Source organism: Tamandua tetradactyla, chromosome 6 (assembly GCF_023851605.1).
Source record: "Tamandua tetradactyla isolate mTamTet1 chromosome 6, mTamTet1.pri, whole genome shotgun sequence".
Classification (NCBI taxonomy): Eukaryota; Metazoa; Chordata; class Mammalia; order Pilosa; family Myrmecophagidae; genus Tamandua; species Tamandua tetradactyla.
The window spans coordinates 61894293-61919930 of NC_135332.1; the positions used below are offsets into that span (position 1 = coordinate 61894293).

At 56.1% G+C, this 25638-nt stretch overlaps 1 protein-coding gene across 1 annotated transcript; it reads right to left on the minus strand.

Annotated features, from left to right (window-relative positions):
- Positions 1-3746: 3746 nt before the first annotated feature.
- On the minus strand, positions 3747-17354 carry ALOX12B (arachidonate 12-lipoxygenase, 12R type). Its single transcript, XM_077165896.1, has 15 exons — positions 17142-17354; positions 15945-16149; positions 13579-13660; positions 13409-13495; positions 13162-13284; positions 12303-12406; positions 11750-11922; positions 11385-11528; positions 10347-10550; positions 10053-10139; positions 9522-9691; positions 8927-9048; positions 7321-7421; positions 6799-6969; positions 3747-6582 (listed from the first exon to the last, which is right to left on the minus strand). The coding sequence occupies exons 1-15, from the start codon at positions 17286-17288 to the stop codon at positions 6403-6405; spliced, it is 2100 nt and encodes a 699-aa protein (XP_077022011.1). The 5' UTR covers positions 17289-17354; the 3' UTR covers positions 3747-6402.
- Positions 17355-25638: the final 8284 nt, after the last annotated feature.

A 25638-nucleotide genomic window follows, 5' to 3' on the forward strand; every position in this document is an offset into this window, starting at 1 on the left:
AGCAGCTCAGGATGTGGGGTCTTGGCTGGTAGCCTCACCTCTCCCACCTGCCTGCTTCATTTTCTGGCAACAAATGGGCTCCCTTTCTCCTGCAGCAAAAACTAGCCCCAGGACCCACCTTTTCTGCTACCCTTTCTGGTCCCCAAAGAGGGAGGTTCAGCCTTCAGGAACCCCCTCCCGACTCCATCTCTCCCCCTGCCCAGGTGGGGTGCTTATTTCCCGGGACACCCCACTGCCTGGATGTAAAAAACTCAAGGAGCTTGACACCAACCTGTGCTACTCAGTCACCAAGAAAGTCAAGCAGAAATCCACTTCCCCTGCCTGTGAGCCACCTGTCCCAGCTGACACCCCACTCTGGGGCCTGCCTTCCCTCCCCAGCCAGGCCACCCCATCTTTCTTTCTGCAATAGCAGCCAGTGGCCCTGGAGAAGCCTGGCCAAGGTCCAGCACACCTTTGTCACCCCCAGATCACAGGTGTCAGGGGTGGGTGCAGAGGCTGGGGCAGGGAGAGACGGGAGACCCAGGGAGCTGGAACTGACCCCGTTCTGAACCTGTTCTGCAGTTTCACTCTGTGGCCTGTTTGCTCCCCTGTCCTTCACAGGACCTTGTCCCGGCCCCAAGAAGCTCTTTTCCACCTCTGGGTGGAAAGAGCAGAGGGCGAAGGCTGAGGGACTCTGGGAGCATGTCCTGGCCTGCCCACATCCTCCCTCCTGGTGGGCTAAGGCCCAGTGTGCGCCGAGCCATTCGCATCCACCAGGGTGAATTTCTGGAATGGCCAGAAAGTAAGTTCTATCGGCTCCACTTCTTTGTCAAAGCCGGCGGTGATTCCTGACATTCCCTAGCACAAGCGCCCCTTTCTTGCCACCTCCGGATGCCTGCGACCTCTTTCCCACACAAAGCCAAGCCCCTAAAGCTGGAGAAGTTAAGTCAGGGACTTGGGAGTCATTTGCCAGCCACCTCCCTTCCCCCTGCCTCATAACTCATTCAAACTTCCTCACACACTGAAGTCTGCTCACAGCTGGGAACAGGTGTCCTGTGAATAGCCTCAAAAAAGAAGGGGGAAGTTTCTGAAGCAGAAACATGCTTTCCTTTCAAACCCCGCACTGCAGCCTTGCAGACGCAGCCGCAGCCGCAATCCCCCTGCCTGCAGCCGTGGTCAGCCCACCGTGTCCTTGGACATCATCACTGAGGGCGAGCCCTTGGGCAGCGTCTCCTTCGAGCTCTCTGCAGACAGTGTTCCAAAGACAGCAGACAATTTTTGTGCTCTGAACACTGGGGAGATAGGATTTGGCTATGAGAGTTCCCACTTTCACAGAATGATTCCTGGGTCTGTGTGCCGGGGTGGTGATTTCGCCCGCCAGGCCGGCACTGGTGACAAGTCCATGTATGGGGAGAAGTTTGATGATGAGAACTCCATCCTGAAGCATACGGGTCCCGGCATTCTGTCCATGGCCAGTGCTGGACCCAACACAGACGGTTCCTCATTTTCCATCTGCGCTGCTAGGGCTGAGCGGTCGGATGGCGAGTTCATGGGCTTTGCCCAGGTGTGAAGGGGTGTGGACGCTGGAAGCCGTGGACCGCGTTGGGTCCAGGAATGGCGAGACCAGCAAGGCGGCCACCGGTGCCAACTGTGGGCAAGTCTAATCAACAAATCTTGATTTGTGTTTTTTCTTCACCACCACGCCATTCCTTCTGGCTCAGGAGAGCGTCCCACCTCCCCTGGTCTGCTCGGTATCCTATCAGCTTTGTGCTCTCATTGCAGTTCTTTGGGTTCTGCATCATCCTCCCCCTCCAGGACTAGCTGGATTGCAGAGTTAAGTTTATGATTATGAAATGAAAACTTAAACAAACGAACAAACAGAAACCCACATGCAGCCAGCCTCCTTGGTCACAGGTAGGGCGGCTGGGGGGTTGCCTGGTGGCCCCACTGTCCAAAATCCTCGTCCGCCTTGCCACCCTACGACTCTACATTTGAACCTTTGCTTCAAAGCCCTGGCCCCAGAGCAACACCCCAAGTTGTGTCCAACTTTCCTTGTTAAATCATCACTTTGGTTTAAGAAATTATCCCAAAGGTGTCTTGGTAAAGGTTGCAGGAGAATGGGACGTGGGACTGGGAAATTGGAGGGGTCCTCCAGGGGGGATGGGCTGGAGGGAAGTGCTGCTGGTATCCCACATCCATCAGTCCTCGGGTTTTCTCAAGTTCTGCTCTAATCCCAGATCTCAGTGCACACACCTTAGGCCTGCCCCCAAAATGAGGTGGGAGGGAGAGCAAGAGAGTCACGTAGCTCCTCAGGTAGGACCCAAACCTCCCATCGGTTTCCCAGAGAAACCACTAACTCCTGAGGACAGCCATCTGAACAGCAGGGCAGGGAGAAGGGACCAGCACCCGCCGGCATCAGGGAGTGACCATGCCTGGAAGCAGGGTCCCCAAGGTGGTGACAGTGCTGTCCCCAGGGATGCAGGTGACTCTCCTCCTCTCTCTACAGAGTACATGTTTTGAGTATTGGTGGGAAGTCGCCTCCTTTGCCTACCAATTCCCAAACAGCCTCAACCCTGTCCTGACACAGCTCCTGCCACTGGCTCCCTAAGAACTCCCGGACACCGATGCCACGGTCACCCCTGTGTGGGTCCCTGGAACCAGTCTGCAGGCCGAGCTGACGATGAGGGGCCCAGGATTCCAGCCTCCTCTCCCCTTCTCTCTGCCTCCAGGAGCCCAGAAGCCCGGGCTCCTGGGCTTCCTGTCCCTCCCGCCCAGCCCCTCCCGGCCCCCTCTTGCTCAGCCATCTCTCTCCCTTCTGTGGGCTCAGTTTCTCCTGCTCAGCTCTGGAGGGAGGGGCGTTGTTCGGAGATGGCAAGAGCACAGGGGACCAGGCTCCCACGCGTTGTCAGGACCCCACGGCCCAGAAACGTTGGCACTGAGTCCGTTGTCATGGTTGCTGAAGATGCCCTCCGGCGGGTCAGCTGAGCACTCCTCAGAGCTGCCGTCTGTCTCCTTTCGGGCCTACGGGGATGAGATGTGCCCCAAACCCTGGAAAGTGCTAAGGCGCCGGCCCCCAACATGGCTCACTTCTCGCAATGTCTAACATTAGAGCTTGGGCCAGGCCAGGGCAGATGTACCCCCAATACCAAGGGGGTGGGGGCTGTAGGTGTCTCTTTGAAACCAGGAGGTGGCTCCCGGCTGGAATGTCTCACTGACTCCAGGAAATGAGGTTCCTTTAAGTGAATCACATGTGGATTCAGAGTTAACTCTCCCTCCGTCCCCTGGGCTGTGCAGAGCTGTCCCCTCTCAGCCGGGCCCTCCCCTCCTCCCCTGAGGGGCTCTCTGTGCCTGGTGGACCAGCCATCCTCAGGGGCCTTTGCCCCAGCATCATTAACAGGAAGCCCCAGTTCCTGGCCACCCCCCTCCCCCGACTCTGCTGCCCCAGCACTCCAGCAATGGGGCCCTGCTGTCTCCTCGCCAGCCCGGTCAGCAAGGCAGGGCCCAGGGACCTGCCAGGAAGGGTTGGGAGCAGATCACAGCCTCATGGTGATTGAAAGGTTGTGTCCCCTCTTGGGCTGCTGTTCCTGGTGCTAAGCGGGACATCCCACTGAATCCCACCCAGCCCTTCATTAGGTTTTTTCCTAGTCTTTCCGTTTCGTCTTCCTAGCGTCACTGTTTTCATTTTCTATCTTGGATGGAAAGGTTGTGATATTTGCTGTCAAAGAACAAATTGCACCTGGACGTGGGTTTCGAAATTGACTCTGCTGAATCATGCATTTAGACAGTTTAATTATAACAGTTAAGACCATAACCCCTTCTGGGTGGCACGGCTTCATGCCCTCCCGTCCCCACGCCCTTCCGTCCCTCCATTCAGTCCCCGCTCCACACAACATGGGACCTGGCTGGCTTTGGGCTGGTACAAGGAGCTCTCAGTCAAGGGTCTGCCACCTGTGGCAACAAGGCGGCTTTCACCTCCCCGTGACTCGGTTTCTCCTTTCAAGCTGGAAGTGATCATAATATAAAACACTGCTATGCTGCCTACTGCATGGCAGATGCTGTTTCAAGTACTTTGCTGGCATTAACTCATTTAATCCTCAGATTAACCCAGTGAAGAAGGTATTGAATCAGAAACCTCCTTTTACACATAAGGAACCTGAGTTTTCAGAGAGGTTAATCAACTTCTCCAAGGTCACACAGCTGGTAGGGAACAGACCCAGGATTTTTCCATGCAATTTGGCCCATGGGCTTGGTGAGGCGCTGTACTTCCCCGGCTTCTGCTTGATAGCTGCCCTCCCCTCTGCTCCCCACTCCAGCTCACTTGGATGCCTGTCCTGGACAGCCCCATCTTCCTGCCCAGTGAGCCGACCAAGGACTGGCTCCTGGCCAAGACCTGGATGTGCCAACCAGAGTCTCTGGTACATGAGATAGTCATCTATCGGCTTCAAACTCATTTTGTGGCGGAGACCTTTGCCCTGTCCATGCTGTGGCAGCTGCACAGGGGCCGCCCCATCTTCAAGGTAGAGGGGATCTCTCCTCTCCGCGCCTGGAGTTGTACCCCCCTCCACACACACACTCCCCATCTAATCTCTGACTCTTGCTCAGCCCAGTGCTCATTCCTCATTTCTGCACAGACACCCAGGCCCGCCCTCGGTGGGCTCTCTGCCCCAGGAAAGCTCATCCACCAGGTCAGGGCACTGGAAGCTCTGGGATCCTGGTGACTGATGAAGGGAAAACAGGCAGGGGTCCCGAAGGGGGCTGAGCTTAGGCCCAATCCCCTGCATCTGGCAGCAGCAGGGTCTCCACTTACTGAGACAGTGTACCTGAGCAGCCATAGAAAGTTGAGGAGGGGGGCTGAGGACACCAAGCTCCTCACCCTGTACCCCAGTTTGTTTATCAGCTTCTCCCCACCTCCCACCCAAACACACTGCTAGCTCCCCGCCCCTTCCTGCCTCCCCAGCTGTGTGACCTTGGGCAAGTCACTTAACCTGTCTGTGTCTCTTCATCTGAAAATGGAGATGATAATAACACCTGACTCATGGGTCAGTATTAAGATTAAATGGAAAACCCTAAGACCAAACCTCAGCAGATAAGGAGTGTTCTCTGAGTACTAGCTCTTAGCAATATTACCCCATAGATGAAGTCACCACATTGCCAGATTGTTCCTGTCTTTCAGTCTCCCTCCCGTGGGACCTCCCTGGGATATTCTGGCCCCCACCCTGGTGGCCAGGTCCTCTGGTCTTCTTGTGAGTCCCCACCTGCCGCATTATGCCACGTAAGAAGCTTGCCCAAGCACCGGGAGCTATGACCACGCCGCTCATGTCCAGGGCCCGTCTCTTGCCACATGCAATGCAATGCATGTGGCGTCTCAGCCCCCCTGTAATTTGAGCCCCTTTCCATTCTTCTTCATAAGCACACTGGGCTGAGGGAGGCTGGACACCCCAATTCCTCTCTCTCTCCCCATTCAAAGACCACCCCTTCTTCAAGCCCACTTTGTGTCCCACCTCCGCTTAAAGCCCTCAGGACACCCCCAGAGGAATCCAGAACAGCAGCTGCTTCTGCTCAAATCCCTCTTAGCAATGGCTCTGCAGCCTTGGGGAGCCCCGCTGCTGGCTGGGGGTAGGTGCTGCAGTGGGTGACCTTGGGGAGCGCAGGAACCAAGGAAGGAGACAGATCCAGGCAGCCAGTCCCAACAGTCCTGGTGTTTAATCCTTCCCTTGGATTGATGCAGCACAAAAGCCTGGAACGCAAATGCCTGCAGAGCCATCAGGCAGCACACCTGGGGGGAAGAGGCGACCTGGGCTGGGAGTGGTCTGGGCTGCTGGCAGGTGTGGGCTGGGGCGGTCTGGATTCCTGGTAGGTGGCGCTTAGAGTGGTCAGGGTTCCCCGTAGGTTGGGTTTGGAATGATCTTTTGCCTGGGTGCACGGGTGCTTTCCGTTCGCAGGTGATCTGGGTCTCTCCGGTGGGCGGGCCTTGAGATGGTCAGCGTCCTCCGGTGGGCGGGGCTAGGGCGGGCTAAATTCCTAGGAAGGTGGGCTTAACCTGGGCCAGGCTCGTTAGGGATTGAAAGATGGGGCCGGGCAGCCCTTCTTCCCGCCGCCCCCACCCCCCCACGCCGAGGAAGCCCCGCTGCGGGGCGAGCCGCCTTCCAGAGCCTCCCGGCCCAGATTTCGCAGGACCTCGGGGGCGGAACCCGGGCCTGGCGCTGCCCCGCACCTCCCTGGACCCCCACCCCCACCCCGGGTCGGGCAGCGCGGCGTCGGGCACCCCCAGTCCGGCCGCGCCCCGGCCCCGCCCCAGCAACCCGCGCCCGGATGGCTGGAGGGAACGTGTGTTTGAAGTGGGGTTTTTTGGTTTGTTTGTTTTTTTTTTTTTTGGAAAATAAGCGGAGCCGGGTGGGGAGGGGCGAGGCCGGGAGGGCCGTCCTAGATAGAAATGCTGTTCTCGATCAGCACCGGGTCCAGGTAGTAATAGGGGATGGGCAGGCACTCGTTGCGCTGGCGGATGTCGTGGGAGATGCGGGCGAGGCGCTGGCGCAGGGTCTCCATGCTCCTCCGCGGGGCGTCCTCCACGAAGTGGATGTCGGGGAAGTGGCCCAGGCGCCGCTGCGGGCGCACAGCCAGGCAGCTGGGACCCAGCCAGCCCGCCCCACCCCCCACCGCCCGTAGCCGGACCCCCATCCCTCTTGGCCCGGCCCCACCGCGCTTTCCCTTCAGCAGCCCCTCTCGCCCTGCTTCCCCGCTTTGCTCCCCACTCCCATCCTCGGCCCCCCAGCTCCCAGCATCCCCCCGCCCCGATTCCGCTCAGAGGTCCCAGCGCACCCTGTCGTCGGGCTCCCGGCACAGTGTCCAGAGCACCAGCAGGGTGATGCAGGTGGTCTTGACATCGGGCAGCGTGTCCATGAAGGTCTCCATGGTGGTCAGCCCCTTGACCTGCATCGGGGGGTTCCGCATGGATGACGGAAAGTTGGGCATCCAGGAGGTGAACTCCAGCTGTGGGCCGGGTAGAGGGAAGGGTTCTGGGTCAGAGAGCTCCCAAGGGCCTCCCTGCCCACCGGACACCCACCACCCTCTGCCCCATCCGTGATGTGGACTCCTGCAGACAGGGGGCCGAGGCTGCGCTGGGCTGCTGGGGGCTGGGTTGGGGGCAGAGAGAAGAACTGAGGCTGGGGCGGGAGTTCAGGCAGAGTCAGCGATGTGCCGAGACTGGAGCTGAGGCTGGGCCTGGGGTGGACGGAAATTGGGACTGGACTAGGAATTGGGGCTGAGGGTGGGTTTAAAGCTGCGGCTGGGCCCGAGGTTGGGCCAGGGGCTGGTGCTGGGACCTGCGAGGAGCACAGGTACCTGCCCTGTGTTGACAGATGCGTGCTTGGCAGAACAGGTGTAGATGACGATGGTGACATATCGGATCAGCTCAGGCACAGTTCGCAGGTGGGTGGGGAAGCCTGAGGGGGGAGGGGAGGGGGGAGGGGGGAAAGACTCAGGCAGCTGCAGTTTGTCCTCCTCTGGCCCTGGTGTCCCCAGCTCACCCTGTCTTTGCCAAGATGACAAGCTGTCACATCCATGCCCTCATCTTTATTTATTCATTATTTTTTTAAACATAACAACATACAAACATGAACATTCTTACTCCCTCATCTTGCCTGCTTGGCTCTCCCGTGCCCACTGCTGTCTCCCTGCAATCCAGACCACAAGCCCTGGGGCTTGGCTGGCCTTCGCCAGATGTCCTTTGTGGCTGCTCCTGACTCCTGCCGGAGCAGTGGCCTCAGAGCCCTCCTCCAGGGGCTTCCCTGGTCCCAGGTGTAGGGGGAGTTCTGGCTTGGCACAGAACCCCCCATCACCTGTACCCCACTCACCACCCCCACGACAGATGGCCTGAACTGCAGCCTGGCCCTCAGGCTCACATCTCTTCCCTGACCAAACTGCTTCTCTTTTCTGTGGTCCCACGTGAGTGGCCAGCCCTGGTCGCCATGGTGACTCTGGGTTCAGAGAGCTCAGCACATTCAAACCAGCCCCCATCATCTTCATTCCCAATGGGCCACCACCACCCCTCCCCGGGCCCCGGGCTCAGGGAGTGACACACGCCACCACCCAGTTGCAAAAGCCTGAAACCTGGGAGTCACCCTTGACTCCTCCCTTCCGCCACGGCCAAGCCCAAACCACTAGCCAGGTCCTATCTCAATCTCCCAACTAGCTCTCGAATTCTCTGTCCCTACAGCCCCTGCTCCAAAGAGCGCCCTGCCATCTCCCGGCTAACTTCCCCAGCCTGCAGGTCTCAGCTAGATGTTAACCAAGATTCTAGATCTTCGCTAGATCTTAGCTTACTGCTTACCCACCCCCAATCTCTACCCACCACCCCTCCTCCAGCCAGGTTAGATATCTCCTGGGATCCTATAGACCCTCCCCAGCCTACCCCCCAAAACAGCACCAGTCCTGCTATAATGTCACTGCCCCCTAGAACTCCTTGAGGGCAGGCGCCTCATCTGTCTCATTCCCTTTTGCCTCCACAGCACTTCTCATATAGTAGATGCTCAATAAATACTTGTTGGTTGGGCTCCCAAGTGACATGACCCCAAGCTCCCTACCAGCTCCCCAGCTGCCAGCACATGCTGCCCTATCCTGTTTGAGCTCATGCCCCAGTTCTCAGGCCACAGGTTCTGTTTCTTGGGTGGGGAGCTGGGACCCCCTTCAGCTTTCTGCAAAGATGAGCCACAGCCCCTGGACTCATATGGGGACTAATAGCCAGCCCTGCTTCCTTCCTGAGACTCTCTGAGATGATGCTTGTCCCAGGGCCAGGGAAGGGCCTGGTCAAAATCCCAGGGCAGTGACTTTTTCTCTTTCAGCCACAGTAAGACATGCTTTGGCTGGGCCCAGGAGGGTCCTGGTGGATCTGCCTGGGAGATGCCCCATTGCTCAGATTCCCCTGGGGCCTAGGTGCCCAGGCCCATACCTGAGCTCTCCCTTCCCAGGAGGCACTCCTTGAAGATCTCCTGCACCCAGCACTGCAACTCCGAGTCAGCCTCCACGGCTGCGTCGCTCGGGTAATAAAAGGTGATGATCTCTGTCACATACCTGCCAGGGAACAGGGACCTCTGTTTGGACTTTCCCAACCTGGCTTCTTGCACCTCCCCCAGGAGATCCCAGCCCTGGCCGAGCAAAGTGGGCCTGCAGGGAGGTTGCAAAGCAGGCCTGTGTGGCCGAGGTGGAGACGGGGCCCTGGCTAGGTCAGAAGATACACAGAGCATTCCCTGGTACGTGTCAGAAGAGGTCTTCAGGAGCTCGGAGCCCATGTGTGATGGACACCCGGACCCCAGACCCATCCCAAAAGCCAAGCTCTCTGTGCGGCAGCAGACATAAGCTCAGATTCTTAAAAGCCCCCCACGGGCGAGCAACAGTGGCTCAATGGCAGAGTTCTTGCCTGCCATGCTGGAGACCTGGGTTCGTTTCCCGGAGCCTGCCCACATCCAAAAAAGCCCCCTCCCCCACTCCTCCCAACAGCCCAGGAAATCCACCCCGAGTGCCGCCCACTGCTGTCCCGACCTCACCTCTCCAGCGCATCCCACACTGCCAAGCTGTCATCACGATAATAATATCTGGGCAGGTCCTGGACCCCACGCTCCACGAAGTCGTTGGGGAGGTAGAGTCTGTCGTAGCTGATCTCGGCCAGAGCCCGCACCATCACCTCAGCAAAGCCCTCCACGCCCAGGGACATGCCCTGTGAGGGAAGAGGCAGGGGCAGGAGCTGGGGGGCGTGCACCCCACCCACCTCGGATCCTGCCCCACTGGGGTCCGGGCAGTGCTGCTCTAAGCCCAGAGCCCCTGCCTCTAAGCATAACACCTCTTTTTTTTTTGCATGGGCAGGCACTGAGAATCAAACCTGGGTCTCCGGCACTGCAGACAGTAACTCAGCCTGCTGAGCCACCGTGGCCCACCGGCATAACACCTCTTTAACCTGCTGCCCCCTCCTGCCACACCCCAGCATCGTCTACAGGTAAGTGGGGAGTCCTGCTTGCAGTCTAGCTGCCAAATCCCAAATGAAAGCAGGGGCCTTGTTGGGGGAGGGGCAGAAGCCTTACCCTGGCGGAGAGCCCCCCCTCATTGAGGAGGACGGCCCGCCCAATGCTGTTGATCTGGACGGTGAATCGGGTGTGGGGAATGAGGAGCTGAGGGAGAAAGCAAAGGCAGCAATGAGAAAGGAGAGAACCTGTCCCCCCCCCAAGGACCTCAGCTCCCCCATTTCTGCACTTTTGGAGGTCCCTACCCCATGCCCTCTCTTGTGGGTCCGGAGCTGCCTCCCCGAGTCTAACTGCAATCCCTCTGGCTGCCGAACGAGCCCAGAGAGGGCAGGGGTGCCGAATGGAGGCCCCCACCTTGTAGAGGGGGTGGCACATGGGGAGCTGCCTCAGCATGGCCAGGAAGAAGGCCTCGGCTATGAGGTGGGTCTCCAGCAGGTGGGCGATGGCCTCGTGGCTGTAGAACTCGGCGTACCGCACCCACGTCTTGGCCAGCAGCCAGTCCCACTCGCAGTCGTTGGGCAGGAAGATGGGGCAGTCGGGCCCGGGGGTCTGGCTCAGCTGGGGGGAGGAAAAGGGGGGGGGTTCGGTGAGGGCTGAGCCCCATCTCACACTGACGCACCCGCCGCAGGGCAGAGGCAGAGAGAAGACTGAGCAATAACACACATCACCCCCACTGACCCACCCCAGGGCCGCCTCCTCCTCTTCTACCTGGCAACTCAGCCGCTAAGCCCTAAGTCTGAGTGGCTCGGTATTTTCAAGAGAGGCCTGGCCCATGATAGGGGCTGGTTTATCAGATGAAGGATGAATGAAGTAGAGACAAGCTTGAGCGACCGTGCATGTTCCCGTCAGGTCCTCTCTGTGCACATACGCAAGGGCACGCTCACTCTACACACAGGGGCTTCCCACGCGGGGGCACCCATGGAGACCCGAGCTCACACATGGGCTCACAGGTGTGCACATGCCAATACTCACCCCAAGACTTACACCCACCCAGGTGTATGTGTCCCCAGTGGTGTGCACGCAGAAGCACACTATAGAGAAACACACAGGCTCACACGTATACACAGACAAGCAGGCTCCCCACTAATTGCACCCAGGTAGGGACATACATGACACAGGTGTACTCTCAGAGGCGCACACGGAGACAAACCTAGAGGCTCTTACACAGGCACATGAATGGATAGGCCTACGCACAGATGTGCATACTTACCCAGGCACTGTCTCGAATAGGTGCACGTGGAGACAGATTCACAAGTACACAGGCATACGACACTGGCTGACCCCCCCCCCCGCCGCCGAGCACACACGTACACAGGCGCGCACACAGGGACATGAGCACTCAGGCTCGCACACTGGCATCGCGCTCACACAGAGGCCCAGCACCCCGGGCACCTGGATGGCGATGGGCAGCAAGTTGCCATCGAGTCCCAAGTGCAGCAGGCAGATGGGGGCGCAGTGGTGCTGCTGGCGGCCGCTGAGCTCCACGGTGGGGATGCCCTCCAAGATACGGTAGTCCGCTATGTAAATGTTCCCCTTCTGGAGGGGAGCCGGGACGGGCGGGCAGGTAGGTGCAAACCCGCGGCACCTGTGTCCCTGTGTCCCGTGCCGTGGGTGCTGCACCGCCCCCCACCCCCGCTCCACCGGTGGCCGGGAAGACGGGGCAGTGCGGGATGCGGGGGACGTGGGTCTCCTGCGGGCGGCGGGGCGGCGGGGAGGCGGGGAGACGGGTGGGGGTCTCCGCTGCAGCCGGGCCTCACCTCCAGCTCTGCCTGCAGGCACGTCCCCTCGCCCAGGAACGGGGCCACCATGTCGTCTGTGACGGGGAACTTGTCTGGGATCTGCGTGCAGCGGCGGAGCAGGCCTGGGTTGACCCCATTGAGGTACTGGTACCCAAAGAAGCTGTCCTCAGCCCAGTGGTCAGCCACATACTCTGGGGGGGACAGCGCGGGAGGTGTCACAGCCTGACCAGGTGCCCTCTCGGAGGCAGAGGGACGTGGGGCTGAGGCCCGGGACCAAGGAGGTCAGTGGACTCCTGGGAGGCTTCCTGGAGGTAAAGGAAGCTCCCTGCCTCCCCGAGAGTGGCCGGAGGGACCCAGGGTGACATTCCCCAAGGGGCCACCAGAGGGCACCCCCTCACCACCGCCCCGCCTAACTTGCCAAATCCTCCCCAGGGTTCGACCGCCTCCTCCCTTCCCACCTCCCCGACCTCAGCATCCCGCCCCTCAGGCCCCTCTTGTTCTTCCTGCCAAGACCACCCGTCCCCCGCTCCCTGCCCCCACCCCGCTCAGTTCGGACTGCCCCACCCTATACCTGAGACTATGGTCTTCTGGGCAGGGAAAATCTTCTTAATGTCTTTCAGTTTCTTCCATGAACGTTTACAGTCTACCAGGCCGCGAAGTTTGAACTTCAGTGCCCTAGGAAATGAGTTCCAAGTGGGGAGGAGGCTGTCAGAGAAGCTGCCAAGTGCCGCTGGGACACTTGGGTCTCTGAGTTTGAAGGTCTCTGAGTCTCAGAGTCTCAGGGTAGGGTATTGTGTCTCTGGATCTCTGAATCTCAGGGTCTCTGGATCTCTGGATCTCAGAGTCTCTGGGTCTCAGGTATCTCTATCTCTAGATCCCCAGGTTTCTGTATCTCTGGGTCTCTGGATCTCTGGATCTCAAGATGTCTGGGTCTCTAGATCTCAAAGTCTCTAGATCTCTGGATCCCCAGGTCTCTGGATCTCTGGGTCTCAGGGTCTCTGGATCGCAAGATCTCTGGGTCTCAGGTATCTCTATCTCTAGATCCCTGGGTTTCTTAATCTCTGGGTCTCTGGATCTCAAGGTCTCTGGGCCTCAGGTATCTCTATCTCTAAATCCCAGGGTTTCTGTATCCCCGGGTCTCTGGGTCTCTGGATCTCTCGGTCTCTGGATCTCGGGATCTCTAGGTCTCTGTGTCCCTGGGTCTTCGGGTCTGAGGTATCTCTATCTCTAGGTTCCTGGGCTCTGGGCCTCAGGGCCTCTGCATCCCACATCTCATGGTTCTTGTAGCTCTAGGCCTTGGGTCTCACACCTCTGGGTCTCTAAGTCTGCCCTTCACTCCTCTCCACCTGCCTGGCCATCTCAGCCTGTGGGGCAGTGATGAAGGTGCATCTGAGCAGAGGGAGAGGGACGGAGCCCTGACACTCACTCACATGGGCCCCAGGCGGTAGAAGAAGGAGGCTGTCTTGACAAAAGAGTAGCGGAGATTTGAGTTCAGGAATTTGGTGGCCTTAAAGTTGATGAGAATCGGGAATCCAGGGATGTAGCCATTCCACCTGAGGGAGGGGGGAGAAGGGGGAGTTGAGGGCTGGGGCTGGGCACCTGGGGTCCCGGGGCAGGGGCAGGAGCCCAGGTGTCCACCACGGGAGGGACCCCCGCGCGGGTAGCATGAGTCCTTACTCAGGCCGTTCGGGGTGCCTCCGTGGGGGTGGGCGGTAACTGGGGATGTGCACGTAATTGGGCAGGCCAGGAACGAAGACCCTCCAGCTGCAAAGAAGCGAGACAGACAGTGGGCTCTGTGCCCCACTGCACCGTCCCCACCTCCCCCGGCCCCTGCGCTGCCCCCTTACTGGTAGAAGTCCTGCTTGGCTCTGGTTTCCTCCTGTCGATGTGCCAGAAGGATGGGGAGCGTGTCCTCCGCTGCTGTCTTCCCTGCGGAGAGACCAGAGAGGGGACCCCAAGGTCTGATCCTGGCCCTGCCCAGCCCTGCGTCCATCGGGGAGCAGGAGTTTGGCTTCTCAGGCAGAGGGCTCATGGGCCCCCACCGCCCACCCCAGCCCCTCTCGCTACCCTCCCAGCTTGGCTTTGCTGGCTCAGGGAAGTCCCTGAGTTATTTTAGCCCTGAGCAGGTACTGGGCACTTTCTAAACTATTCCTTCCAGAAATTTAATCCCCCCAAGAACAACCTTATGAGGCAGGGGAACTGTTACCAGCCCATAAACCCATCTCCACAATTCCAAAATCCAAAAAGCTCTGACTATCAAGACTTTTTTTTTTAACTCGTAAATTAGGCACAAACTGGTTGGCAAAACCTGCTTTAAATTGACCTGAGGCTAGAAGGAGTCTTCATTTAACCCACTTGGTGTAACGTGTTTACTGCAGAAACATGAGTATATTTGATCGAGGGTGTCCTCGATAGAAACAACATAAATGACATCCAAATGTCAAAATCCCTCTGGCCCCAGCAGTTTTGCTGAAGGCTGCACTGTCAAACGCAGTGGCACACACGGAGAATGCTCTGAGCCTGGATTTGAACTGAGGCCGTCGGCTGCCCACTCTTAGCCAGCGCCCAGGAACAACCACGGACCTTCGTGGAGCCTTCTCTGAACTCCTTTTAGACATTATTTTGCTGGATTTTTGCTCACATCAACTTTGTGAAGCAGGTTGTTTGGTCAGCCCCATTTTGCCGAAGCTTAGCATTCAAAACTTGCCGGGAGTCACAGCTGGTAAGGGGTGGAGCTGAGCTTGAATCCCAAATCCAGGCCTGTCTTTCTCCAGGGTCCTGGGCATTGCCCCCCCCCAGGATGGCTGGCACCTACCCCCACGGTCCTCAAGCCCAAGGCCCCCCTTCATTGTCCTCTCCCTTTTCCATTCACCTCAGCTGATGCTGTGTTCCAGGCCAACAGTGCCCCCTGGGATTGTGCAACAGTGGCTCAGCTCGGCTTCAACCCCAGGGAGGGAGCCTCACTCCTTTGAGGGCCCAGAGGGTGACTCAAGTCTCCCTGCCCTGGTGTTGCATGGCAGCTGCCCCACCCAGCTCCATTCCTGCCTGGCCACCCAGCGTTGCCCTGCCTGGCCCCCGTTCCCCTGACACTCGGACACGTCACTGTGGGAAGATGCTCGCTGCCACAGAGAGATACTTGCCTTGGCATCCTCATCATCCCCTAGGCCTACCTGTCCGTTTCCTAGCTCAGGCCCTGCTCCCCACCTCTCAGGGGGAAGGTTCTAGCTCCAGGGCAATGAGATGTGGAAGAGGGGTGGTCAGTGCAGGAGGGTGGGTCTCCAGAACCAGCAAAAGCTTGGGTGGTGGGGCCAGAGGGGTGGCAGAGGACACACCTCCAGCCCCAGTGTAACAGGTGCAAGTTGGGGCGCCTACCTAAGCCTGCCAGACGTGAGCTCTGGGCAGGGGCAGGTTCAAGGAGCTCAAGCACTGAGGTCCTGTCCCCCTCCAGTGGCAGCTACTAACCCCCTGGGAAAGCAGCTGGGCAGCCTCCATCAGTCCCCCTCCGCGGAAATCTCACAGTCTGTACAAATAACAGCATCCTATTGGAGCGGGGTGGGTTTGCGCTGGATAAAGGGGGTCCTTTTGGAGTAACAATGCATCCCGTTAGAGAAATAAGGTGTCCTATTGGGGTAATGGGGCGTCCTTTTGGGGGCAATACAGCGTGCCATCAGTCTAAAAAAAATGCTCAATTTGAAAACTAGGGCAACATGACAATGTATGAGGCCTCCCCATGGAGAACTGTGAGAATATTCCATCAGTTGGGATAACAGGGCATCCCGGTAGAATTCTGTGGGGGAAACAGGGAGCCTTTTTGGACTAGCGGGGCACGCGATTTGGAATAATAGGGCATCCTATCAGAGTACCGAGGCCTATGCCAGAACAGAGGGGAGTAGCCGGGCACCCTGTTGGAGGCAAGGGAAGGGAGTGGCAGAGCGTGCGCTCAGGGGATGCTGTCTCCAGCTAGACTGGACTTCCAAGGGTCGCCCCCTCAGCCTCTTTCATATCCACTCCTCCAGCAACCGCCCCAGCAACGCCTCGAGGGCTGATGCGAGTGGCAGGAGTTCCCAGGCACCCCCAGAGGGGTTTGTGTTGGCTTCCCCCGCGGCCCCTCCCGCCTGCCTCTGCCTGAGGCTACACTCGGAGCCCGAGATGGCTTCAGTGGGTGGGGTGGCCAGGCCAGAGTGGGAGCCTGAGAGGCCTGGGAGGGGCTGACCTGTCGCCTCCCTAAGTGACAGGGTCTCGTAGCCGTCCATCCACTGGTAGGCGGGGAAGTGGTAGACGCGGCCGTCGGGGGCACAGATCTGCACGTAGTTGCAGTACCAGGAGTTCTTAGGGAAGAAGGAGTGGCGCTCCTTGTACAGGCGGACGATGATGAGCTCTCCCAGGTCCTGCGGGCACTGGATGGTGTACGTGTCCACCTGGCAGGGCACAGGGCGTGAGGGGGCAGGACTCCACCCTGGCCCCCGACCTGGGCAAGGTTCGCCTCCCTGGTCTGCGGTGGTAGAGAGTCAAGACGTCGTTCTGATCGTGGGGCTCCCCTCCTGCCTCCCCAGCCCCTCCCTCCTCTGCTGTCCCGGCTCTTGAGGTCCCTTCCTCTCCCACTCACCCTCCCCAGCCGTCAGAGGCTGCAGATACCAGGCAGGTCCCCAGGAGATAGTGTATTAAGGGGACTAAGGGGGACCCAGGGCTTCCCAAGTCTGCTGGGGTCGTAGAATGGGGAGGGGTGGTTCAGCCACCCCTTCTTCTCCCATGTATGGATGAAGATACAGCGTTTCAGAATGGCCTCAGATAGATGGGGTGACCTATTAAGATCACTCAACAGCAAGCGTCTGGGCCTGACTCAGAATGGGGGCTGAGGACCCAGCCAAGGGTGCTTTCCACCACGGAGCAGGCAGGCAGGTCTCCACTGGACGGGCTGATTGGATGCCGGATAAAGCTCCAGAGAATCCAATGCAAATTTAAGCGAGTTGTGGTGCAACTTAACTCAGCGGGAGTGCATATGAATGGGAGAGAGGGGGGTGAGGAAGAAGAGGAAATGGGAAAGGGATGAGGGAAGTGGAAAAGGGCTGAGAAAGAGGGGGAGATAAAGGGAGTGGGAGAGGGTCCAGAGATGAAGGATGCATGTGGGGTGAGTGATGGAAGAGAAGAAAAGGGACGAGGAGAGGGAGAGAGAGAAGAGGTGAGGAAAGAGCAGGGAGAGAGATGGGACCCAGGAGTGAAAGAGAACGGTGGCCCAGAGCCCAGGACCGCGGGGGGAGGCTTGGGGAGCCAGGTCCGGGGTGAGCAACGTCCAGGGCCCCCTCGGAACCCCACTGCTCCCCAGGCTCTCCCTGCCCCGCTCTATCCCTCTGGGTCCCTCCCCTGCACCCCTGCACCTCTCACCGTGCCCTCCACACACACACACACTCACCGCCCCGGTTGCAAAGTCTCTCCCAAAGTGGTTGAGGCGCTGCTTATGGCTCTCTCCTTGGGTGCCCACGATGGTGAGGGAGATGGGGTCCAGGGTTCCCGACAAGGGGTCGCTGCCCGTGGCCACGTTGACTTTGTAGGTTGCCATGTGTGCTCTTCACCGAGGGGCCCTCGATCCAGGTCACACGGCGGCGGCGGTGGGGAGGGGGCCACGCGGCGGGGGCAGCCGGGCGCCGAGCGGGAAGGACCGGCCTCGGGGGCGGCGCTGCGCGGCGGCTGCGGCTACGCGGGGCCCGCGAGCGCCCGGAGCCGGGAGCAGGTGCTGCCCTGGTGCGCGGGGCTGGCGGCCGGGCCGGCGGGGCGGGGCCCAGCTCCTGGCGGGTGAGCAGGCGGCGGAGCTCCCGGCCGTCTGGGAGCTGGCAGGGAGGCGACGGCAGGCAGGGCGCGGGGCCGGCCTCTGAGAGGGCGGACGGAAGATGCCAGGGATGAGGGAGCCTGCAGGGTGGGGGAGCCAGTCCAGCCTGAGCCAGGGCCCCAGGGAAGGGGGAGGGGGGCGGGGCGGGGTCCCCGGACTTTTATCAGCCTAATAAGCTCCTTCCTCCTGCCGGCCCGGGTTGGCTGCCACCCTGGGTGCCCCCACCGAGCAGGGCCTTGGGCAGGGGGGCGAGGGCTGGGGGGGGGGGGAGGGGGCGGTGCACACTTGGGGTCCCACTGGGCTGCTGCCTGGAAACGGGGAGGTAGTGGCGGCAGCTGGGACCGGTGGCGGGATGGGTGTCGCTGTTGGGGCTAGGACTCAGGAACCAAATAGGCACAGGGAGGCTCTATGGGAGGCGTGAGAGGGAAAGATGGCCAGGGATGGGAGAAGGGGCATCCATCGGCCTCTCCCTGCCGGTCCAGATCCAGCGAAAGAGAGATCAGGGGTGGGACACAGGTTAGAAGACAGTTGGAGTGACATGTGGGGCATAAGAAATGTGGCAATTTGTAGGTAAATAGTTTGTGGTATGTACATGCACTAGAAAGCTACACAACAATAAAAGAATGAGCTGCAAAATGGATGAATTTCAATGGAGATTATGCTGAGTGAAAGAAACCGGATGCCCATTGATTCTCTCAAGAGCAAACTCAAGCCGGAGTGATGCAAATGTTGTAAAAAATGATCCTGATGGTGAATACACAATTATGTGATGATATTGTGAGCCATTGATTGTACACCAAGTATGGAATGCATGGGTGTGAAGATTTGGCAATAAAAATATTTGAAAAAAAGAATACCAAGTTCAAGAACAGGCAAAACGAAGCAGTTTTGACCAAAAGGGAGAGAGAGAAATGAGACAAAATAAAGTGTCAGTGGCTGAGAGATTTCAAACAGAGTCGAGAGGTTATCCCGGAGGTTATTCTTATGCATTATATAGCTATCCCTTTTTAGTTTATGGTGTATTGGAGAGGCTGGAGGGAATTATCTGAAACCGTTGAGCTGTGTTCCGGTAGCTGTGATTCTTGAAGACAATTGTATAATGATATAACTTTTATAATCTGACTGTGTGATTGTGAAAACTTTGTGTCTGATGCTCCTTTTATCCAGAGTATGGACAGATGAGTAAAAAAATAGATGGATAAAAATAAATAGATAATGGGGGGATAAGGGGTAAAATAAATTGGGTAGGTGGAAATGCTAGTGGTCAGTGGGGGAGGGGTAACGCGTATGGCATGTATGAGTTTTTTCTTTATGGAGCACAGTCCGCATTCCACACCCCCTTCTAGACGCTGCAAATTTAAAAAAAGGAATAAAACATGTGGAGCTTACTAAAACATCTGGGAGAGGGCAAGGAACAGTAGGCAAACATATGCTAAAATTTTAATATTAAATATTCCTAACGAAATAAACCCAGATTGGAGAGTGGGTAAGATTAGAGATGTTTCCAACAGAATCACGAGCGAAATGAGGACAGGGGTTGGGAGACCCGAGGCTAGGATTGTGTTTAGGGTGGCGTTGGACAGAGGTTGGGAGCTGCAACAAGAGAAGGTCGGAGCGCTGCTGTTGGCGGATGATGTTTGCGGGTCCAGGGAGAGTGAAGAGAGAGTCACGCTCCTGCCCCCTTTTCCGGACCTGCCCTCCTTCCTTCCTCCTCCCCCGCGGCAGTTCTTGCTAACCAGGAAGCAGCAACCCAGGTTTCCCCCACGGTGGCACCCTTCCGAAAGGAGGGCACAGTGACCTGGGCCGAGTCAGGACTGAAGTGGGGCTGAGAAGGTTCTGGTAGGTTCAGGGTTGGGTGAGGAGTGGGAGTGAGGTTGTGACTCAGGTTTAGTTGAATGACAAGGAAGCAGGTGGCGTTAGGGATTGAAATAATCTTCTCAAGATCCAAATCTGCTCCTATCACCCCTAACTCCAACCCCGGGATAAAGCCAGGCAGTGACTCCTCATTGCTTTTGAGGAAAAGATGTCATTCCCTCACATGGCCTTGTGGCTTACCTCATTGGCCTCTCCCCCAAAGCCATTCCCTTGCTCTCTTCTGCATAGGACTATATGCCCTTCATTCATTCATTCATCAGCAGACCCTGACTGAGACCCTACAAGATGCCCAGCAAATATTCCAGATCCTGAGAATCCAATACAGTGTAGCCTAAGCAAATGCCTGCCCTCGTGACGCTTACATTCTAGCGTGGGAAACAGACACCATTACCTAATAACCAAGTAACTAAATAGTATGTTAATTGATGAGAAGTGCTGAAGAGTAAATAATAAAGCATGGAAGGAGAATATGAAATATAAGTAACTTTTAGATGTACAGTGGCCAGGGAAGGGCTTCCTGAAAGGGGCTTTCGAGTAAAGACCTTGAGGAAGTGATGCCAACTCCTTCCCACCACAGGGCCTTTGCATACGCCGTTCCCATTCTGTCTCTGGGACCTGGTTACTGCCCCCTGTACCTACAGATCTTAGCTCAATAATTGCTTTCTCAAGGAAGGCCAAAGTTAGCTATTAGTGGCTCTCAAAGCACTGTCTCACTGATTAATATCTGTCTCTCTCACTAGATCTATAATTTGGTTTTCTCCCCACTGCCTGGTACAGCCCCTGGCACCTTGGAGAATCTTGACACATAATTCCTGATGGCTGGGTAGGTTAGCGATGAGGTTCAGGTCAGGGTTGGGGATTGAGTGAAAGATGGAGTTAGAATTAGAGTAAAGATTTAGATACGAGGGCTGGATTGCGGAAAGGATGAGCTCAGGCTCTGGGAAGGATGTGGGGGAGAGGACTGGGTTCGGGGATGGAGGGAGGGGTGCGGAGAAGACCCAGGAGGCAGAACGTTCCTGGCCCTCTGGGGGACTGGCAGGAGCCCCTCATCTGCCTGGGCATGGTGCTGTCCCAGCCAGGGGAGGACAGGAGCTGTCGGGCTGGTTGGGCCTGCCTCCCTAGGCTCTGCCCTGCCACCCTCTTGACTCCTGCAGATGCTGCAAGTGTCTCTTAAGATGCAAATTCCATGTGCTCTCTGCCTTGCAGCCCCTCCTCTTCCCTCAAGATGGTGCCCCCCCTGGGGTGGGGGGGCTGCCGAGGCCTGGGGAGGAGCAGGGTTGAGGAGTGAGCAAATGAGGCTCAGGCTAGACTGAAGCTTGGGAAACTGCAGCATCAGGCCCCTGGGGGTTGTGGGGGCTGGGGGCAGTTGGGGAGAAGCCCAAATTCATGCTTTCTAATCCAGGGCAAGAGTGCTCTGGGGTCGAAGGGGGCATGTGGACAGCCTGGAAGAGATGGTGGGAGGGCGCCCGGGGGGAAGCAGGTGCGGAGGCTGCTTCCTCCAGCTACAGGGATCTCCCTCCAGTCCCCTAAAAACTCCTCCCCGAGTCATAACCCACTCCCAACAGGTCCCCCCCAACCCATCCCCCTCTCCTCCCCAAATCAGGAGGAGTGGCTCTGACATTGATCAGAGTTCAAGTCTGCAGGCTCCTGGGCTACAGACAGAGATGGGGGTGGGGAGAATTGAATCGAGCTGGGGCTGGGAGCAGGGACAGGATGAGGCATGAGAATGCAGTTGGGGCATTCCCCAGTTACAACCCAAACGGGGCCGCAGCACTCTCAAGAGGTGCCCAGTTGGGCTGAAGAACTGGTTCTCCTGGCCCAGGGGCGGGCCCAGCGAGCAGGAGAGGTCCCAGGGAAGGACACGCATTCAGCTGGGTTGGTGGAGGCAGCTGCCCACACGGGGAGCCGAGTTCTCGCTGGTGGGGCCTCCCCACCACCGGGCCCCCACCCCTGGGCCTGCAGGGCAGAAGCAACCCCTGGGGCCACCCTACACCTTCAGGACACAGAAAAAAAGTTAAATCAGGTCACTCCCTCTTAAAACTCTCCGGAGCTATCCTGACCAAAAGGGGGAAAAGACATGTAACAGATAAGGTACTAGTGGCTGAGAGAGTCAAGAGGCTACTCTGGAGGACACGCTTATGCAAGCTTCAGGTAGACATTGCCACCTATCATAGCTTGCCAAATCCCAACCAAAACCATTCCTGCCAATCCTAAAGAACACCTAGGGCAATATGCAAGATCTACTAAAGTTCCATGTACTCGGGTAGCTTTCCAGAAACCTACAACCTCCAGATGGGTCCCTGGACCAGGTAAGTCCTGAAACACAGAGGGCCCAGCCTCTTCAGAACATCCACTAGTTCCATCTCCCTACCCCATATTATTGACAGCCCCTTCCAACATGAAGAAGTTAGAATGGCTACAGCCTAAATACCCCAAAAGAGAGGGAGAAAGATCAAAGGTGATGGTGGAGTTATACAGAGAAGATAGGGTTTAACAAATGAGTATGAGTGCTGAATCATTATATTGATATTTCTTTTAGTCTCCAGTATCTTAATGCACCTAGAAGTAAAAATCTAAAATTGTGGAATTGTAACCCATACCGAACTCTGAAATCTGTTCTACAGCTAATTGTTGCAATGTGCTATGAAATTTACTGCTTTTTTGTATATGATATGTTTCACTAAAAAGAAAAAAAGTTGATTGTGATGCTAAATGCACAGCTATATGATATTGAGAACCATTGATTATACACTTTGGATGATTACATGGCATGTGAATATATAATATATATTAATAAAAATATATAATTAAAAAAGAACTCTCCTGGGCGGGCCATGGTGGCTCAGTGGCAGAGTTTTCGCCTGCTATGCCGGAGACCCGGGTTTGATTCCCAGTGCTTGCCCATGCCAAAAAAAGAAAAAAAAACAACTCTCTAGTGCTTAAAAAGAATAAAATCCAAGGACTTTATAAAGCAATGCACGATGCGGCTTCTATCAGCCCCTCAGTCACCTTATTCCAACTCCTCTGGTCTCTCTGCTCCTCGAACACATGCCCTCAGGGCCTTTGCACTTGCTGTTTCAAGTGTGTTCCATTCTTGTCCTCCAAGCCTCGTCTCCTCAGAGAGGCCTCCCTTGACCATCGGACTGATGCAGCCCCCCACTCCAGCTCGTGCCCAGAGCATGCTGCCGGCTCACCCTTGGTAGGATTTGCGAACTTGTGTTTATCCTCTGTCTCCTGACGTCTAGAACCACCATGTGTAGGGAGACAGGAGTCATGATAAGTAGGTGCTAGAATCTCAATGCCAGAAGGGACTCTCCAGGTGTTCTCACCCACCCACTGATCTGACAGATCTGGGCCACAGAGGCCGAGGGACTCGCTATAGTTCTTGCAGAGCCTGGTGGCTGAGCCGGAGCTCCCCACTGCACCGGCCAGCCTTCCGGACCAGCCAGAAAGCATGCAGGGGTGCGGAGGGGAAAGGGGTTGTGGAACGTGCCCTGTTAAACGGGGCTCAGCTTCCCCATGGTCCGTCCTCAGAAATGCCCAGAGCCAGGACACGAGTCCTACGAGTCCTATGTAAGGCTGGGTGCGTCTCCCAGGCACTCTCCCTCCAAGCTGGCTTTCTGGGAACTCAGATTCCAATGACCCGCCCTCTTCCCTCCCTTTCCGGCTCGGGGGCATTTTTAGGATGGGCATGCCTTCTAATGCTAACCGCGGCGCAGGTCAAGGGGTGCTCGGCCTCTCCTGGGTGCAGGCTACTTGAACAGCTGGTCAGGGCCCCGGCGCATGCTGGACAGGTCTCTGCTGGGTTCTAAATCCAAACCCTGGTTTAAGAGGTGGAGCGCCCAGTCGCTGACATAGTCTTCTGGCCACAAGGGGGCACCTCTGAGCACCTCCTAGTCCATTGCTTTTGTGCTTAAGTGAACAAAATCCAGTCATTTTGGCTGAACGGTTAGGGTAGAGTCTGCACCCTAAGATACACCCAAACATGTTTCCTTAATGGCATGAAAACCTCTATTCCAGGATCACAGGTATAGGAAGTGAAAATCCGACCTCCGCTAAACTGCACAGTGCCACCCGCCTCCAAATTCACACTGCAGGAAAGGGAAGGGGTTTAGATGAGCAGGGAGAAGATTCTTGGGCTAGAAGGGGATAGGGGAAAGGAATGGGCAATATGTTTTTTCCTGGGTTTGTGGGACAGTGGTTGCTTCAAATTTATACATAGCAGGGGCCCTGGGAAGCTGTGGTTGAGTCTGGAGCTTTTCATGAAGCTGTGCCTGTATAGTAAGCACTTTTCTTTTTTTTCTTCTTGGATCCTGGCAGCCAAGACCAAGGCAGCTGGTGAATCCTGACTGCTTAGAGAGTGTGCTTGGTTTGAATCTGTTGTGTACCCCAGAAAAACCATGCCCTTTCGTCCTCATTCAGTATTGCTGGGTGGGACCTTTTTGATTGTCTCCATGGAGATGTGACCCACCTTCTTTTTTTATTTCTTTTTTTAAAATTTTATTTATTAATTAAAAAATTTAAATGAAATAAAACATTAACACATATAATCAATAATTCACAGTATCATCACTTAGTTGCACATTCATCATTTCCTAGAACATTTGCATCAATTCAGAAAAAGAAATGAAAAGACAATAGAAAAAGAAATAAAACGAAAACAGGGGGAAAAAAAAGATTATACCTACCATACCCCTTACCCCTCGCTTTCATTGATCACTAGCATTTCAAACTAAACTTATTTTAACATCTGTTCCCCCTATTATTTATTTTTATTCCATATGTTGTGACCCACCTTTTTGATCGCTTCCATGGGTGCCAACTTTTGATTAGATGTTTTCCATGGAGATGTGTCTCCCCCCATTCAAAGTGAGGTTGCTTACTGGAGGGAACCATTTTGAAAAAGCTTTAGAGCCAGCAGAGCCAAGAGAGCTGCCAGAACCTACAGAGGCCATGCAGCCAATGACCCCGAGGGAGCGTCACGAAGCAAGAAACTGAGAGAGAAAGCTAGCAGATGTTGCCATGTGCCCTCCCAGCTGAGAGAGAAACCCTGAACTTTATTGGCCTTTCTTGAGTGAAAGTAACCTCTTATTGGTGCCTTCATGTCGACATTTTTACAGCCTTAGAACTGTAAACTTGCAACTTAATAAATTCCCCCTTTTAAATGCTGTTCCATTTCTGGTATATCGCATTCCAACAGCTTTCAAACTAGGACAAGAGAGATGAACTTTGATGATGGTTTAGGGTGGAGTTAACAAAGTCTGTGCCCACATGAGGTTCTAGGGGGTTTCCTGATTATTCTGCTACTTAAGCCATCTGATTCCTCTGCCACCAGAGCCACAGAGAGGGAGAAAGAGTTACCCTGTCACTGTCTAAGAACACTGTAAGAAGCTAGGACCAGCATTTAGTCTGCCACAGAATTTGACTTGGTGGAGTAGAGAAGGTCTAGAGAAGCAGGAAACCAGAAAGGCATTGGGTAACTGCAGAGACAGAAGATATGGATCATCTGACTTGAGGGACTGTGAGGTAGCTGGACAGGAGACAGAATCTGTATTAGTCAGGATAGGCTAGATTGTGCTGCGATAACAAACAATTCTAAAATGTCAATGGCCTAACCCAACAAAAGTTTATTTCTCATTCAACTCCATGTTGAACTCAGGTCAACTGAGGGCTCTATTCACAGTCACTCAGGAGACACAAGTTGAGGGAAAAGCCATTTCAACACATGCTTCCACAGCAGCAGAACAGAGAAAAGGGAATTCTGGAGGGTGTCACACCAGCAATTAAATGCTCCAGCCAAGGGACAAGTCACATCGCTTCTGCTCATAACTCATTGGCCAAAATTAGTCACAGACTCCACCTACCTACAGAGGGCCAGAGGTTGAGACTTTCCTGTGTCCAGGAGAACCAGACTTCAATATGCAATATTAACAACTGCCACACCCAAAACTGGATTCTGAGACTTAGCAAAGTACCTACTTTTCTCCTATTAGTCCTTTGAGTCTGGCTATTCCTTCACCTCCTGATGACACAGTCCTCAAAAATATAGGGCTTAGCTGAGTGTTGGGTTGGGTAGCTGAGAGTTTCCTGTCTCCAGAACAGGTTATCTGTTGAGTCACTGCTGCTCCCTCCTTCCCCAATCCCCTGGCATCCCTCACCACTACCCACAGGCATACAAACACATATATATCAAAATAGAAAAATGAAA

Excerpts from the sequence above, each read along its gene's own strand:
- ALOX12B (XM_077165896.1), bottom strand. The coding sequence starts at position 17,288 with ATGGCAACCTACAAAGTCAACGTGGCCACGGGCAGCGACCCCTTGTCG. Across the intron at positions 13,496-13,578 it reads GCCAAGCAGGACTTCTACCA|CTGGAGGGTCTTCGTTCCTG; the intron begins GTAAGGGGGCAG and ends GCTTCTTTGCAG. Across the intron at positions 9,692-10,052 it reads AGGGGGGGCTCTCCGCCAGG|GGCATGTCCCTGGGCGTGGA; the intron begins GTAAGGCTTCTG and ends CTTCCCTCACAG.